Below are 15,397 nucleotides of genomic sequence, written 5' to 3'. Positions count from 1 at the left end.
GAGCCTCCGAGCCCCTTCTGGGGCAGAGCAGGCCAGCCACAGGACCTGAGAGCCACGGGGCCCAGGAGCCACGGGGGCCCAGGAGCCACGGAGCCCAGGAGCCGCGGAGGCTGAGAGCCACAGGGCCCAGGAGCCACGGAGCCCAGGAGCCACGGGGGCCGAGAGCCACAGGGCCCAGGAGCCACGGAGCCCAGGAGCCACGGAGGCTGAGAGCCATGGGGCCCAGGAGCCACGGGGGCCAAGAGCCACAGGGCCCAGGAGCCACGGGGACCAACAGCCACAGGGCCCATCGAGGCCCAGGCTGGAACAAGAGCCATTCTCTCTGCTGGGGGCCTGGGACCCAGCCCCAGGGGCTGCAGCAGGCACATGCACCGGGAGGGGCTGGGGACACCCCATGCCTGGCCTCCAGCCCCTGCTACCCCAGCCCGCAGCCCAGGAGAAAGAGACGAGGCAGGGGCTGCACAAAGTATGAAAAACACCTCTTTACTGTTAAAATGCAGGCATGGTGCTCTAACGTCAGGATGACCGGAGCCCAGGGCGGAGGAATAGAGGGGTCGGTGGGGTTGGGGCCGGGCTGGGGTCCGCCTCACACCAGGCACCCCCCGCCCTGCTGCTGTCGACCCCTCCGGGCTGCGGTGGTCACTTGGCGCTCGATAACGGCCACTTGCGCTGCTCCAACAGCTCTTCCAGGTGGTCGGCCCGCTTCACCGCGGCCTGCAACACGCAGTCTGCCAGGGGTCAGGCCCGAGTCGCCCCCACCCCGTGCCCCCCGGGCAGGCCCGGCCTCGGGGACCCACCTCATGCTGTTTTCGGAGGCTGCGCACGGCCTCCTCCTTCTTCGTCAGGGCCAGCTTCACCCTGTGGGGAGCACGCGGTGGGCTTCGGGGCCTCACCCCCGGCCAGACCCCAGGGCCCGTGTGCAGCTCAGAGGAGCAGCACAGTGGCTGGGAGGGGCCCCGTCCCAGAAGGGCCAGGGGGATGGCTGTGCTCACCCCACCCCAGCCCTGGGACGGAGGGGAGCTGCCCCCCTAACCCCTCGGGGCCTAGACTCCTCCCACACAGGAGCTGCTTCATCCAGGCCGGGGATGGGGGTGTGGGGGTGGAGGGTGCGGGGAGCTGCCTCTCTGCAGACCCACGTGGGGCGCTCCTGGGGAGCCGGTCCTGCTGGGGGGCTTGGTGCTCAGCCGGCCAGGCCCTCGGGCCACGCGTCACACGGAGCCCCCAGCGGCCTGGACGCCCAGCTCCACCCCAGCTGCCAGGAGAGGCGGACCCGCAGCCCGCATCCGCTTCTCAGACCCAGCACCCCCCACCCACCCCCTCGTGCGCCCCCAGGGCCGTGCCCACCTCTGGTGCACCTCCTCCAGCTCCGCCTGCTTCTCCCGCGAGAGCTGCTCCAGCTCCAGCCGCTGGCGGGCCCGCAGCTCGGCCAGCTCGGCTCTGGCAACCCGGGTGTCCTCCTCGGAGGCGGCCAGCCGGTCGGCAAACTCCCGGCGCAGCACCTCGGCCAGGCCGCTCCGCTCGCCCACCAGCTGCTCGTTGACCTGGGGGGGTGTGCAGGGAGTGAGCATGTGGCCGGGGTGGGGGGGCGTGGGGATGGGGCCGCCGTCCGCCCCTGCTCACCGCCGTCACGCGGGCCAGCTCCTTCTCCTTGTGCCGCAGCAGGCCCTGCAGCCGCAGGCCCTCGCCCTCCGCCTCCCCGAGCCGCCCCTTGAGCTCCGTGCACCGGTCCTGCAGCTTCCGCTCCGACTGCTCCAGCTCCGAGAGCTCCGCGTCGTACTTGTCCCGGAGGCGCTGCACGCTGGCGGGCGGACAGGGCAGGGCCGGGGTCAGGGGGCCCGGGCGCTCAGGGCCGAGCCGGGCGCCGGGGACAGGGCCTCACCGGCTCTCCGCCGCCCTCTCGCTCTCCTCCCTGGCGCGCGTCATGTCGGCCTCCAGCCGGTGGATGACCAGCTCGATCTCCTTGTCCCGGCCCCTGCGGACTTCTTCCCTCAGCTCCCGCTCCCGGGTCAGCAGCCATGCCTCCTGGGGGTGCAGGGGCTCGGTGGGGCTGGCGCAGGGTTGCCCACAGGACCTCGCCCTGCCCTGCGCCCCGTTGGCCCCATGGTCAGGACCCGGCAGGGGCCCGGGGTCCGAGGGGGGGACTGGACACCTCCAGCCTGGGGCGGGCAGGGCCCCGACGGGGTGGGCTCAGGGCAGGCAGTTGGGAGACTCGCGTCAGGCTTCACGCTCTGACCCAGCCGCCCCGCGTCCACAAACGTGCCTCACAAATGCAGTGACGCCTGCACATGGTTACGGGGCAGACAGGAGGCTGCTCGGTCCCCAGGCCTATGGGTCACCGGCTCCTGCATGGCCCGGAGCGCCTGTCCACACAGCCTCTCTCCAGAAGACCCGGCAGTGCAGGCCGGCACTTCCCGAGGGAGGCACCGCAAGTTGAGGAGGGAGCCTCCTCGGTGCTCCCCGAACACGGGTGGGCGGTGTCTGCTAGTTTCAAGGGCAGCCACGTGGGTGAAGGGAGGGTGAGGAAGGTCCTCCTCTGCCATCAGAGGGACTCACCCCGGCCCCAGTCTCCCCGGAGGAGGCCTGAACCAGCGCACTCAGGTCCGGTGCATCCACCAACCCCACCACCAACCCTGAACGGCCAGTCCGGGGAACCCAGACCGGGCCCACGGGAGGCCACGGGACAGGAACCCGCACGCAGCTGTTCCGACACCCGAGGTGCCGGCCAGGGGCTGCTTCCCGCTCCCCACCTCCTTCTTGGCGCAGTTGGCCTCCCACATCTGTCTTTCCGCCTCCAGCTGGTCCTTCAGGGCCTTCATCTCCATCTGGGGGGTGGCAGCACCGTGAGAGCAGGCCCCGAGCCCCCGGCGCGCACGCCAGGCTGTGGGTGCGCAGGGCGCTGGCCGGGGAGCCCCGCCACTCCAGCCCGGCTCAGCCCAGCTCCCCGGCCGGCGGGGCTGGGTGGTGACCCCTGCACCCCAGACGGGCGCGCCCCACACTGCAGCGGGAGGGGAGGGGCGGGGAGGGAGGCGCGCAGACCTGGTGCCGGCGCTCCTGCTCCTCTCTGCCCTTCTCGAACTCGGCCCTGAGAGCCCGGCCCTCAGCCGCACTGCTCTCCTCCAGCTGCCGCCTCAGCTCCTCCAGCTCCGCCCGCTGCCTGTGGGCCGGGACAGGTCAGCAAGGCCAGCAGGGCGGCCGGGGGAGGGGGCGGCGGGCGGGCCCCCCCGGGTGGCACCTGGCTGCCTGCTGGCCCAGCCGCTCCTTCTCCTCGGCCACCTCGCCGTAGAGCCGCCGCCGCTGCTGCTGCAGAGCCCGCTGCTCCTGCTCCACGTGCTGCTCGAAGCTGCGGGACCGAGGGCCGAGGGCTCAGCCCCGCCCCCCGCCCCCCGGACGTCCCAGCTCTCCCGGGCCAGGCCCGCGTGTCCAGGGCACCCACCGCTGCTGTGCGCGCTCCCGCTCCTGCTGGCCCAGCGCCTCCTTCTCGCGCTCCAGCTGCTCCCGAAGCTCCTCCACCTGGCGAGCGCAGCGCTGGGCCGCCCGCGCGTCCGCCTGCAGCAGCTCCGCCTCGTGCACGCTCTTGAGCTTCTTCACCTCCTGCTTGTGCCTGGCGATCAGCTTCTGGATCTCAGGCTCCAGTCCTGGAGGGAGGGCATCACGCTGCGGGGCCCGCAGAGGACCCCTGACCCAGGGCCCCGAGCCTTGCCCCCGGGGCTGCAGGGACTCCCAATTCCCACCCGCTGGGACACTGGGGCTGCCATCCGGCCAGGGGGTCCCTGACCCCGGCCACACTGGAGGCTCCAGCCCAAAGCACGGCGGAGTCCCCGTGGGCAGGCCCATCCCTCTGCCTGCGGCACTGCAACTCCCCGCCGACTCCCCGCCCTGGGGTTCAGGCCTGCGGGGTCTCCCCTTGGTCCAGGCGTTAGTGGGCACAGTGGAAGGGGGCCCGTCAGCCCCCAGACCCACTCTCTATATGCGGGAGGAGCAGCGATGGTGCCAGGTGGCAGGGAACCCCGGGGCACCCCCATGCTCCCCTGGAAGGTGGAGGAGTTCAGGGTGCAGAGGGGAAGCAGGGCCCCCCTCCCGGACCTGCGTGTGAGGCCTGTGGCCTGCCTCCCCGCCGCCCGCCACCCAGGCCTCCAAGCCAGCTGGATGCGGTCACCCACCCTGAGGCCTTGGGGCTCCCCGGGAATGTGGTCACTCCCGTGGCTGTAACGGAAACCACTGTCCTTGCCCAGGACCCCCCCCCCCCCCCCCCCGTGCCTGCCTCTGGGCCCTTGGCCTATCAGCCTCTGACCCGCCCCAGGGGCTGGCCGGCCCCCACCTCGGACTGTAATCTCCTTGATTTTTCGGGTTTTCTCGTTGATCCACTTCTCCCTGCGGACTTTCTCGGTGGCACTCATTAGTTCCTTGAGTTTCTTGATTTCCTGCCAGCAAGGACACGGGGAAGTCCCCAGGGCAGCGGTGAGGAAGCTAGAGACGCAAAGGGACCCCTGCGCCTCACCCACCCCTTCCCCCGCACATGCCCATGACCCCATTCGGCCCTCCCCAGAGGTGGAGGCAGGGTCCAGTCTGGAGGCCTGAAGCGGGGGCCCCACAGGGCACCCCAAGTCCCTAGCACCAGCTGACCCTGCGCTGGCCAGGGCAGGGTGGACCTTAGGCATGCTGGTGCTGGGGCGCCTGGTGGCTCGGTCGGTTAAGCGCCCGACTCTTGGTTTCGGGTCAGGTAGTGATCTCAGGGTCGTGGGGTCACGCCCTGGATTGGGCTCCACGCTCTGCAGGGAGCCTGCTTGAGATCCTCTCCCTCGTCTTTCTCTGCCCCCTTCCCACTTGTGTGTCTGCTTGCAGGCACGCTCTCTCAAATAAATAAATCTTAAAAAAAAAAAAAAACTGCTAGTGCCCGCCCTTGCAGAGTCAGCTCTGGGTGTGGGGACTAGCTGCCCACAGTGTGCGCAGCGTGGCCGTGCGGGGGAGGGAGCCTGTGAATGGCGGCCGCCGGCACAGCACAATGAGCAGGGGTCCAATCCTCGGCCAGCAAAACCAGGAAAAACAGGTGAGGTCCCCTGCCCCAGGGCCCAGACCGGGGGCCGCTCAGGTTCACACGTGGCCAGCACTGCCTGCCACCTCCAACGTGACACAGCGAGGGGGACTGCGAGTCCCTTGGCCCCCACCCTAGCGTCCAGCACCCAGGCGGTCAGAAGGAAGCTGCTCCAGGGGAGGGAGGGGACAGATGCTGGTGCTGGGGCGGCATGTCCGCTGCCTGGGCCGCTGGCTGGCACCCCGTGTGTGGGCCACAGGCCCGAGGCTCTCACGTGCGCGCTCCTGGCTCCACATGGTGGGTGCACAAGCCCCCGTGACTCTCACACTCCGAGGCGGCCTGGTTCTGGGGTGGCCAGGCAGGGACCTGCCCCCACGGGGCCTGAGAGCACCGCGGGGCTGGAGGTAGGCCGTAGGACGGCCGGTGCAGAGACGGCCACTCAGGCCGCAGGCCACCGGGCCGAGAGGCTCACCAGCTCGTGCTGCTCCTGCACCTGGGCCTCCCTGTCCTTGCGCCTCTGGTCCCTCTGCTTCAGCTCGGCCACCACAGCCTCACACCTCTCCGCCAGGGCCTTCTTGTCCTCAATCAACTGCAATCAGGGGCCGGGGCTGAAGCTGCTGCCCCCAGAGGGTCCCTGCCCCCGTGATCACTGCCCACCTTGCAGGAGCCTGCGAGGGGCCCTGGGGCTGGGAGGGCAGGCGGCAAGCGGACGGAGAGCATGGGTGGGGGACACAGCCGCGGGGCAGGGGCAGGTCACGGCTGTGGGGGGAACACCATGATGCCTTGGATGACCTGTCAAGCAGTTCCCACAGGGGAAGGTGCCGCCTGTTTCCGCAGAGGGGAGGAGGCCCGTGGATCTAGAAGTCTCCGAGAGGCCCGAGCCGGCCTGGACCCCGACGACCCCATGTGCCCAGCAGGTCCCGGTCCCCTCCCCCGCCGCTGGTGCCCCCTTGCCCGGCGGAGGCACCTGGTCGATGAAGGACAGGTGCCGCTGGATGGTGGCCTCGTAGTGGTCCCTCTGCTGCCGCAGCTGCCGGCCCAGCTCCTTCTCGGTCTCCTTGACCCGCCGGACGGTGAGGTCCCGCTGCTGCATCTGCGAGGGGTGCCGGGGCGGCGACGGGGCAGAGAGAGCCAGGAGGGGGACACGGAAGGCGAGGCCTCTCAGGGAGCAGCACTGGCAGGGTGCCCAGCTGGGGAGCAGGTGCAGCGTGCGCGTGCGTGTGGGCGAGGCTGGGGGCGGGGGCGTTACCAGCGCTCTCTGCAGCAGCCCCACCGCCTGCTTCTTCTCCTCCACCTCCAGTTTCAGCCGCATCACAGATGTGCTCACCGTGGACCCGGGCTCCGGGCGCCCGTCCTCCAGCGCCAGCCCCTGGGGAGGCAGCATATGTCAGGCAGGCCCTGGTCCCCCGGTGAGGACCTGCCGTCCCTCCCGGGGCCCCTCCACACCTGGGGGGCCGAGGCCGGCCGGTCCTGCCCTAACTGCTCCATCTCCATCTCGTGCAGAAAGCTCATGATGCTCTGCAGCTTGGCCTCAGAGAGCAGGGTCCCGTCTTCGGAGGGACCGTCGCACGTGCTGAGCTTCCCAAATCTCTCCAGGTTGTCAGCTGTCAGGTTGCTGGCATCGTCCTCCTACAGGTACAGGGGAAGGGGCGCAGCATCAGAGGCTGCGGGGCGGCCGAGGGCTCTGCGCTGGCCTCCAGGAGCAGCTCAGGACCCTAGGGCAGGAGCACGCGCAGGCGCATCTGGGGAAGGCGGCTGGACCTGGTCTGGAAGGAAGGGCCTCTCCGGCTGCCCAGGTGCTTGCAGGGCATCGCTGAGGGCCCCCAGCAAGGAGGCGGCCCTCTCTCCCCACCCCAGGATTACTGAGCATCCTAAATCTCAGCGAGCCCTCAGAAGAGTGGGGGGGACTCAATGAAGCCCTACGTGGCCCTCACTGGGGTCCCGAATGAAGCAGGCAGGTGCCCCCACGGTGCCCCTGTGACCTGTGCAGTCGCAGCCCACAGTCACCTCATCCGTCCAGGAGTACTTGTCCTTGCGGTAGGCCCTGGGACGGGGCAGCGGCTCGGGCTCCTCTTCCAGCAGCTTCAGTGTGTCTAGCAGCTCGTCCAGTGTCACCCTGGACTTGGCCCTGCTCTGGGCAGGGCCCCCCACCTCCAGATCCTCACCAGGCATGCCCTGGGCGCTGGCATCCTGCAGCGGACACAGAGGAGGGAGACCCACTGAAGCCACTCAAGCCACGCGGCCTGGACTCATCCCGACCCACCTCCAGGGAAACGAGAAGGGTGGCCAGGCAGGGCGCCCCTGGGGCTGGCCTTCTCGCCCCTTGGCCCACACCTAACCTCGGAGCCTCCCGCTCCCTTCTGCAAGCGGGTGCAGGGGGCCCCACCCCAGGGTGTCTGTGAAAGTCTGGGGGGACGTCAGAGCAAGCCCTGACTCCCCAGCTCCGCACTGGAGCAACGACCCAGCCCTTCCTGGCATGAGTGGCCCCAGGCATGGACGCGCCCCGAAGCTGAAGCCAGGGAGGGAAGTCAGGAGGAGCCGTGGGGACACCTGAGGCTTGTCCTCTGCCAACTGCTGGGGCTCCGGAGATGAAGGGGAGGCGGACTGGCAGGGCTCCTCTGGGCGCGCGGTCGGGAAGCCAGCGCCTGTGCAAGAGAGCACAGTGGTGGCCCACCTGGGCGTCCCCCCGGCCGGGGCAGCAAATCCAGAGGAGCCCTTGAGAAGGGGCCACACTCAGGAAGGCACAGCAGGACAACACGGGCCATCGGGGAGTCTGGGCAACACGGGCTCCTCTGGGTGAAGGGTCAGGGGAACTAGTGCGACCCTAGGACTCCAGGCAGGCCTCACTGCTCCGTGGGTCCCCTGACCAGCTGCAGAGTAAGAGGAGCAGGGCTGCAAAGCCTAACGCTGAGGCCCCTCCTCCATGGGGGGACGTGGCCAAACGGGCCGTGGCACAAAGTGGGGTAGGGGACATCGGGAGGGACCACAGCCCTCCGGGGAGGGGGGGGGTCGGGGGAGGTGATGACCTTGAGGGGGGTCGGGGTGATATGATGATCTTGATGGGGGTCAGGCCGGGGTGATGAGCTTGGGGGGGGGGTCAGGGTGGGCTGATAACCTTGAGGGGGGTCGGGGTGAGATGATGACCTTGACAGGGGTGGGGGTGGGCTGATGACCCTGAGGGTGCACAGGCCGGAGGCAGAAGTGTGGCCCGCGGGCTCTGCTGTGCTCACCGGCATTGTTGGCCTTGTGGGTCTGGGGGGTGTGGGTGGTGCCCCCCGGCCTTGGGGGCAGCTCCTGGGCAGGCCGGGGCTTCTCTGGCCCCCAGGCCTCCTTCAGCTCGGGGTCACCTGACTTCTGGGCTCGCTTCTGCTGCAGCTCCTGCCGTGAGGGGGAGCTCTGAGCAGCATCGCTGGACACAGCCAGGCCCCTCGTCCCCCCACCCTGTGCCGAGCTGCCCAACGCCCAACAACCAGGGGCATGGGGAAGGAGGGCTCCGGGAAGGTGGCGGGCAGGGGTCCCCCGGGGGCACGGTCTTGCTCTCAGCCACAGAGGGCAGACCCAGCGAGTGTTTGCTGCCTTGGCACGGGGTCCCCACGCCTCGGGTCACCTGGCGTACCTGAATGGCCGCTCGCCTGGCCTGGCGTGCCTTCTCCTCCCGGGCCTTCCTCCTGGCCGCCTCCTTCTTCTGGTGCTGGTCCAGGAGGCTGTCCCCTCCCAGCTGCCGCCGCTGCTCCTGTGGAAGCCAAAGCCACAGCTGGTCTGACTGGGAAGATGGAGCCGCCCGGTGCAGACCTGGTTTCCACGGGACACCCTGGCCCCCAACCTGCTGTCTCTCTGCCCCAGAGGAGAAAAGCGTCCATCCAGGCAGCCAGTGGCTCCTCCGGGTGGGGAGGCCGCTCTGCACCTCAGGGCGGGGGCCCTGCAGCCAGAAACCCACTCAGACTGTAGGTGGCAGGCGTGTCCCGATCCCCAGGCCCTGACCCGGGGCAGGGAGGGAGCAGGGGGCCCCCAGACTGGGTACGGGCCACGGGCAATTCCAGGCCACAATCCCACGGGTCCCAGAAACCCCACTATATGCAGCTGAGACCCCGGGGACCCTCGCCCGCCTCCTCGGGGCACGGCTTACACACCCACGCTGACCTCTTGGTTGGATGCTGGCAGGTGCTCTAGGCGGGCAGCTCTGGCTTGGCGCCGCTGCACCTGGTGGCGGTACCATCGCTGGATGGTGACAGCTGCCCGGTTCACCTGGTGGATAAACCTAGGGGGAAGGGGGCAGCAGGGCTCGGGACCAAGCCTGGGCCCCGTGTCCCGTGGAACCAGGCAGCTGAGCGACGGCCTCTTGTCCCTGGATCCCCGAAGGCCCAGGTGGGCAGGGAAGCTAACGGCTGCACGTTCCCGCAGAAATGAAACCCCAGGAATAACCCAAAGGCCCACCGTTTGGCTGGGGGTGAACGCTGCATCCTGACACAGATGGCAACTCCCCGCAGAGAGCGGCAAGCCAAGGACACGGCCAGGCGTGATAGGCCACGGACCAAGTGCTGCCCCCTCAGAACATTCTAGAAAACGCAAAGCCCTAAGGGGATAGATCGCTGTGGCCAGGGTCGGGCCTGGAGAAGCTGGATAAAAGGCATGTGGGGGCTTGTAGGGGTGATGGACCTTCTGTGTCTTGGCGGCTGTGTGTGTAGACGACACAGGTGCACATGTGTGCCCAAACTCACCAAGCCCACCCCTTAGCCTGCGGGACCATCTCATAAATCAGTTCACTTGGATAAAGCAGAGTCAACCCTTGATCTCAGCTCCTGGGACCATTTGCTGGTTCGTTCGGCAAAGGTCCCCCGGGAGCACCCAGGACATGGCTGTGGCCACCACAGGACAAGCACACGGCCAGGCAGGTGACCGAGCAGCCGGCGCCTGACCTCACTGTCGTGTGACCTGAGCTTGGCAGCCTCCGTGTTCTAAAACTATTATCAACTGGAAATTTCTCTCACGGGAGCTTCAAGCCCCGCCGCCGCCACTCCCCCCAGCCCCCAGCCCCCCGGTCACCTCTCGGCCTCCTCCTCTGTCACCTCCTTCCGTCTGAGCGGGCCCGGGGCGCCCCCTGTGTTGTTCTGGGCCACATGCTTGCTGCCGGCCTGGTCCCCGTGCGGCTTCCCGAAGCTGCCGCTGCCCCCAGCCCCGGTGGCCGCCTTGAGGATGTTGCTACCGGGAAGGGCAGAAAAGGCTCGCGGCGGGCCCAGGCCCCGCACCCCCGGACCTCAGGAGTGAGCACAGCCTGCTCCCTGGGCCTGGGCCCGAGCGCCAGCAGATCCCCAGGACCGCCTGCCCGCCCCCCCGCCCCCTCCCGGGGTCCATTCGGTGGCATCCACTTTGGTGGCCCCGTGATTAACGAGCTCATTACGTTCAAAAAAGCAAAGCGGTCTCAAGAGTCACAGGATCCCAGAGCCGGACAGTGACCCGAACCACCCGTGGGCAGTCCCGGCCCCCGACTGGCCTGCGCAGAGCTGCTCTGGAGACTCTAGGGTGGCCGCGGCTTCCCCAGCAGGACCCCACGCGGGGCTGAGCCCCAGGCTGGCCTGACTGCCCACCAGGTCTGGCCCGTACAGTGCCCCCCCGCGCCCCACCCCGGTGCCCGTCGCGGGCAAGGGCAGCAGCACCAGCGCCCCGACCTGCCCCAGACCAGAGCCAGGCCTTACTTGAGGGAAGGAGCTGTGTGGTTAGAGCTCTTGGGGGGCGGCGCCCTCTCTGGGGGCGTGTAGTGGTTGTGCACCATGGTGGTGACGCAGTTGCCCACGGTGCCCTTATTGCTCCTGCCGGAAGACACGGGAGGGGGTGGCGTCATCCAGGCGTCCCTGGGGCCCCTCCACGGCCGCCACACCGATAGCGGGGGCCTCCTCGGGGCCCGGGACAGCACCCCCCCCCCCGCCCCCAGGCATTCCACTGAGCAGAACCCGAGCTGCGCAGGGAGCACCTGGGCCTTGGCAGCGGACATGCCTGCAGTGGGGACATGGGTCAGAGACCACCTGTCGATGGGGATGGGCCTTCCTGGGGCAGCGAAACAGGGCGGAAGACACACACCGTCCTCTCTGCCCCTCAAACGCCCGGGAAGGAACACACGTGGTATAAACACACGAGGACGGAAGACGTGAGCACAGAGCTTAACGAGATGAGAATCAGAAGGACCAGTGGTGAGTGACACGTGGAGGGCTGGGGACAGGGAGCTGGGGACCAGGGGAGCCCCACAGAGCTGCGGGAAGTGGAGGCCCCCAGCTCTGCTACGCTGCACCGCAGACCCCTTCCTCCCTCGGCACCCAGGCACCGAGCCCGTCCCTCCGCTCCGACAGGCTGGCTCTCCCGGTGACGCTGTGGCGGGCGGGAGACCGGAGAATCCCTCCCCAGGGGCACCGAGCCGCCCGGAGAAAAGCCCCAGACGCCGATGGCACGGACCCCCAGGCCGGCAGCCCGGCCCTCCTGGTCACCCCACGTGAGCCACCAGGCAACACTGAGGACACCCCTGGGAAAGGCCCCAGAGCCAGACTCCAGACATGAGGAGACGCCGTGTGAAGGGCGGATGACCAGAGGGGGCGGGACAGGGTGTCTCGGAGAATCCACACGGGCCCCGGGGCAGTGTCCACACACCCTAGGGACAGCGTCTGCGGCACGGGCTGTTGGTGGCCTGCGCCGATTTCAACGCAGCCCTCACGGCGGACCCCAGACGGTGCAGCGCAGACGGGGCGGGAGCGCAGTCCCCCAGCCGGTGACCCTGCAGCGGCGCCCACGGCCCCACCGCCCCGCCTGCTGCCGTCGGAGCCCTGGGAGATGGAGCAAGATCTGCCGCCCCAGCAACAGGAGGAGCTTGTGGGACGAGGCCCACGCGGGGCTGGGGCAGGGCAGGCTTGCAGCACGGGGCACGCAGGCCCCTCGGGGCGATGCTGAAGGCAAAGGAGACGACGACTGGGGAGGTGCTGGCTCTCTAGAACCTTCCAGCAGGCTCACTGGGCCACTGACACCGGGACCGAGCAGCCTGAGCATCAGCATGGGGTGGGGGCACCGAGGAGAGCGCGGAGGCCCCAGGGTGCAGAGGCACCCCGAGATTCCACGTGGGGGAGCAAGGGGACGACACAGAGCGTGTCTGGAGACAACGTGGCACCCGGAGAGGACGGGGATCGGGAGGGCAGACTCCGCAGCAGGGGCCCTGGAGCCACGGTGACCCTGACGGCTCCCTTCCCGGCACGCCCTGGGCTCACCCGGCTCTCCTGTCGCCACCCGGTGCCCTGGCGGGGGGAGGCGGGTCTGCAGGAGGCTGTGCCCAGAAGACAGAGGAAGGAGGGCCCGCCCCCCCAAGGCGGGGGCACGTGCACGGGGAGGGGGGCAGGGGGTGGGGCAGGCGGAGGAGCCAGGCCCCGAGGGCCTTCTCTGCGCAGAGGAGCTTCAGGGTTCTATCCTCAAGTCCGGGACAAGGGCCGGGACGCAGACAACACGCAGGAAAAAAGATCATTTTAGGGTCCGCGAGCCGCGAGCCTGCCCCACAGGAGTGGCACCCGAGCGCAGCGCACTCCCCGGCAAACCCTCCCGACTCCGCGGGGCAAATAAGAGCATGACCCGCAGGGCGAGGATCCAGGGCCCGGGTCCACAAGTTCCACGGCAGAAACGAAACACAAAAAAAACCACGCAAAATCCCAGAATCCGGATGAAGCAGAGCGGGTGCTGGCCCTGCGTGGAAGCCCCGCCCCAGAGATGGGCGCGCACCTGCCCATGGAGCGGCCGAGGCGCGGTGCGCAGGGGTGCGCAGGGCGGCCACGGGACAGCAAACCCCGCCTTCCAGCCCGCCGTGGGGGCCGACGAGGGACCCTGGAGCCCGCACGCTGACCAGCCAGGGCCCCGGCTAACACGCTGCGCCCCTCCCCAGATGCGGGTCGGGCCTCGCAGTGCGGCCGGGGCCCCCCCAGGAGCCTCGCCAGGCCCAGCCTGTGCGGAAGAGGGCGGCGCAGGCCAGAGGAGCCCCCGCATGCAAGACGCCTCCCCCGAGGCCTCCTTCCCTGGGCCCCGGGTGACAAGTTCAGTCACTGGTTTCCCCACTGGTTCGTTCATTCTGGAGCACGCAGGTCCTGGACAAGTATGACAGATGCAGCGTGCCCCCCACCCCCCAGGGCTTCAGGTGGCTGGGCCCCGACCGCGGCTCCCACCTGTTGTTGGCAGTGAAGCTCGGGGCCAGGGGTACGGTGCACTCTCTCCTCCGGGGGCCCACGGGCGCACCGACGGTGCTAGGGCTCCGGGAGTCGGGTGGCGAGGCAAAGGCCCTGGGCTGGTCATCCTGTCGGTGACACAGATGCCACCTCCTCGGACCATGACCTGCTGCCCAGGCCCCTGGCTCATCCCCCACTGGCTCCCCCACAGGCTGCGGGTTTCTGTGCCCCTCCCCCACGTCTGATGCTGGGATCAAAGGTGCCCCCAGAACTCAGAGGGAACCTCGCAGACCCTGGCGCCGGCCCTCACCAGGACGTTCCACGTGGCTGCCTTCTCACTGGGAGTTTTGCTCAGACCAGCCGCCCTCTTCTTCCCACCGGGGCTGCCCTCAGAGAGCGTCAGGACATGGGGGCTCTCGGCCGGCCTGTGTCGGGAGAGGGGACGGCAAGCAGGGACAGTCAGCCCCGGGAAGCCAGCTCCAGGAGCACGGACGCCACATCCTCCGGGGGACGGGAGGGGCCAGGTCACCACCAGGAAACTCTGTCCCCGAGCACTCCCGCCGCGCCCTGGCCACCCTGACACCTGCACAAAGGGCGCCGCAGGGACAGGGGGAGACGAGCAGGCAGAGGGCCACTGGCCTGGGGGTCCGCGTATCTACTTGCAGGTAGGATGGGTCAAGGCACATCCCGCCTGCCCCCTGCCCCCCGTGGGGCTGGCCTGAGTGCAGGTCGCGTCAGGCCCGTGTCCAGCTGGGGCCCAGCCTGGTGAGGCTGCAAGAGGGGCTGACGGAGGCAGGAGGGGAGGGCGCCAGGGGCTACCTGGGGGCGCCGGTCCAGGCCTGGTTAGCCGGCGGCTGGTGGACCTGCGTGGTGCTGTTGGATCTGCGGAGGTTGTTGACGGTTCGGGAACCCCCGGGCCCCTCCTGCAGACAAGGAGAAACAAGCACCCCGTGGCGGGGGCTGCAGACACTCGCCGGAGCACCGCATGCCATCCTGGGGCTTCCTGGGGCTCCCTGGGCCTCGGAGAACGGGTTCAGAGAGAGGAGCGCGGTCTCCCGGTTCTGAGGACGGCACCCCCGGGGTCCTCGGCGTGACCCGGGGCGCGGGCAGGTCCTCAGCCTCTAGAAGCCTCGTCTTCCCTGAGCAGAGTGGTTCCCTGCGATGCGGTATGGTGAGGGTCCAGGAGGAAGAGGGTGGGCCTGGCCGGGGAGTGGGCGACGGATCCCCGAGGAGCGTGGCCCGCTCGCTCCCGCCGCAGCACCTGCTGCCAGCCTGCCCATCAGGTCCCTTCAGGGCGCTGGAGCTCATCCCCTCCTGCTCCTTGAGCGCCTCACTAATCCAAATGTTGGTGGAGCAGGAGGGACCGAGGGGTTGGTGCCAGCAGGATTTAGGCCCCGACCCTGGCCTGAACCCGTGGGAGTTAGGTCTCTGGTCTATACGAGCTGGAGTCTCCCCGGATCTCGGGGCGGCCACAGGCAAGGAAGAGGCAACAGCCGTGAGGGGTGCGGCGGCTCTTCGGGGCGCCCGCACACCCGGCTCCGGCACTTACCGGCGCCTTCCTCCTTGGCTCACTGCCGGCGACCACGGAGAAGCGGGCGATGGGCTTGGTGGTGGAGGCGCTGTTGGGGCGCCAGGACACCGGCGGGGGGAGGCCCGTCAGGCTGAGGTCCACGCCTTCTGAGCTGCCCTCGGGGGTGCTGGCGGGCCGGCTGGCGGGGCGGGAGCCCTTCATGGGGGCGGAGCAGGCCCTGAGCAGGCAAGACATGCAGCGGGCGCCCTCTGAGAGCCGGGCCGCCCCACCACCACCTCCCGCCCGGCCTCGCAGGCACCTCCTTGCAGGGTGGGTGGGGGTCCCAGGGCCAGGAGAAGGCATGAAGCAGAGCAGGGTCGCCTCTCCGGAGGGACCCCCTCGAGGGTGGCCGGGGGCAGCTGCCTTCCTTCATCGGGGGGGCAGGCAGGTGTCTACAGAGGGCCGCCCCCTGGGGTCATCCTGAGGCCGGCGGGCAGGACGCGCCACGAGAGATGTTCTAACGGGGACCCGGTCTGATGCTTGCCACCCGACCCAGGGTCTGCAACTCATCTGGCCACGGCACCCCTGAGTTTCCCCAGCGCCCCCAGGAGCACCCCAGGCGTCCTGGCATCGGCCGCCCACTCCCAGGCCCTGCACCCTCCCAGCACCCGC

At 69.4% G+C, this 15,397-nt stretch overlaps 1 protein-coding gene across 2 annotated transcripts; it reads right to left on the bottom strand.

Moving 5' to 3' along the window:
* Positions 1-467: 467 nt before the first annotated feature.
* On the bottom strand, positions 468-14,963 carry CEP131 (centrosomal protein 131). 2 transcript variants are annotated; one of them, XM_038546343.1, is made up of 25 exons: positions 14,765-14,963; positions 14,035-14,138; positions 13,526-13,640; positions 13,216-13,343; positions 10,726-10,839; positions 10,076-10,231; positions 9,173-9,290; positions 8,649-8,765; positions 8,263-8,410; positions 7,583-7,677; positions 7,040-7,222; positions 6,479-6,661; positions 6,282-6,401; positions 6,000-6,125; positions 5,505-5,621; positions 4,319-4,421; positions 3,434-3,635; positions 3,233-3,340; positions 3,037-3,154; positions 2,748-2,822; positions 1,880-2,022; positions 1,621-1,798; positions 1,345-1,541; positions 798-858; positions 468-714 (listed from the first exon to the last, which is right to left on the bottom strand). In XM_038546343.1, exons 1-25 carry the CDS (start codon positions 14,945-14,947, stop codon positions 640-642), a joined length of 3,267 nt encoding a protein of 1,088 aa, XP_038402271.1. In that variant the 5' UTR covers positions 14,948-14,963; the 3' UTR covers positions 468-639. The 2 variants fall into 2 exon arrangements, with proteins under 2 accessions (XP_038402271.1, XP_038402272.1); XM_038546344.1 differs by lacking the exons at positions 13,216-13,343; positions 14,035-14,138; positions 14,765-14,963.
* Between the last annotated feature and the right edge of the window lie 434 nt (positions 14,964-15,397).

This window comes from Canis lupus, chromosome 9 (genome assembly GCF_011100685.1).
Source record: "Canis lupus familiaris isolate Mischka breed German Shepherd chromosome 9, alternate assembly UU_Cfam_GSD_1.0, whole genome shotgun sequence".
Classification (NCBI taxonomy): Eukaryota; Metazoa; Chordata; class Mammalia; order Carnivora; family Canidae; genus Canis; species Canis lupus.
The sequence above is the reverse complement of the archived record's forward strand: the minus strand, read 5'-3'. Positions and strand labels throughout refer to the sequence as shown.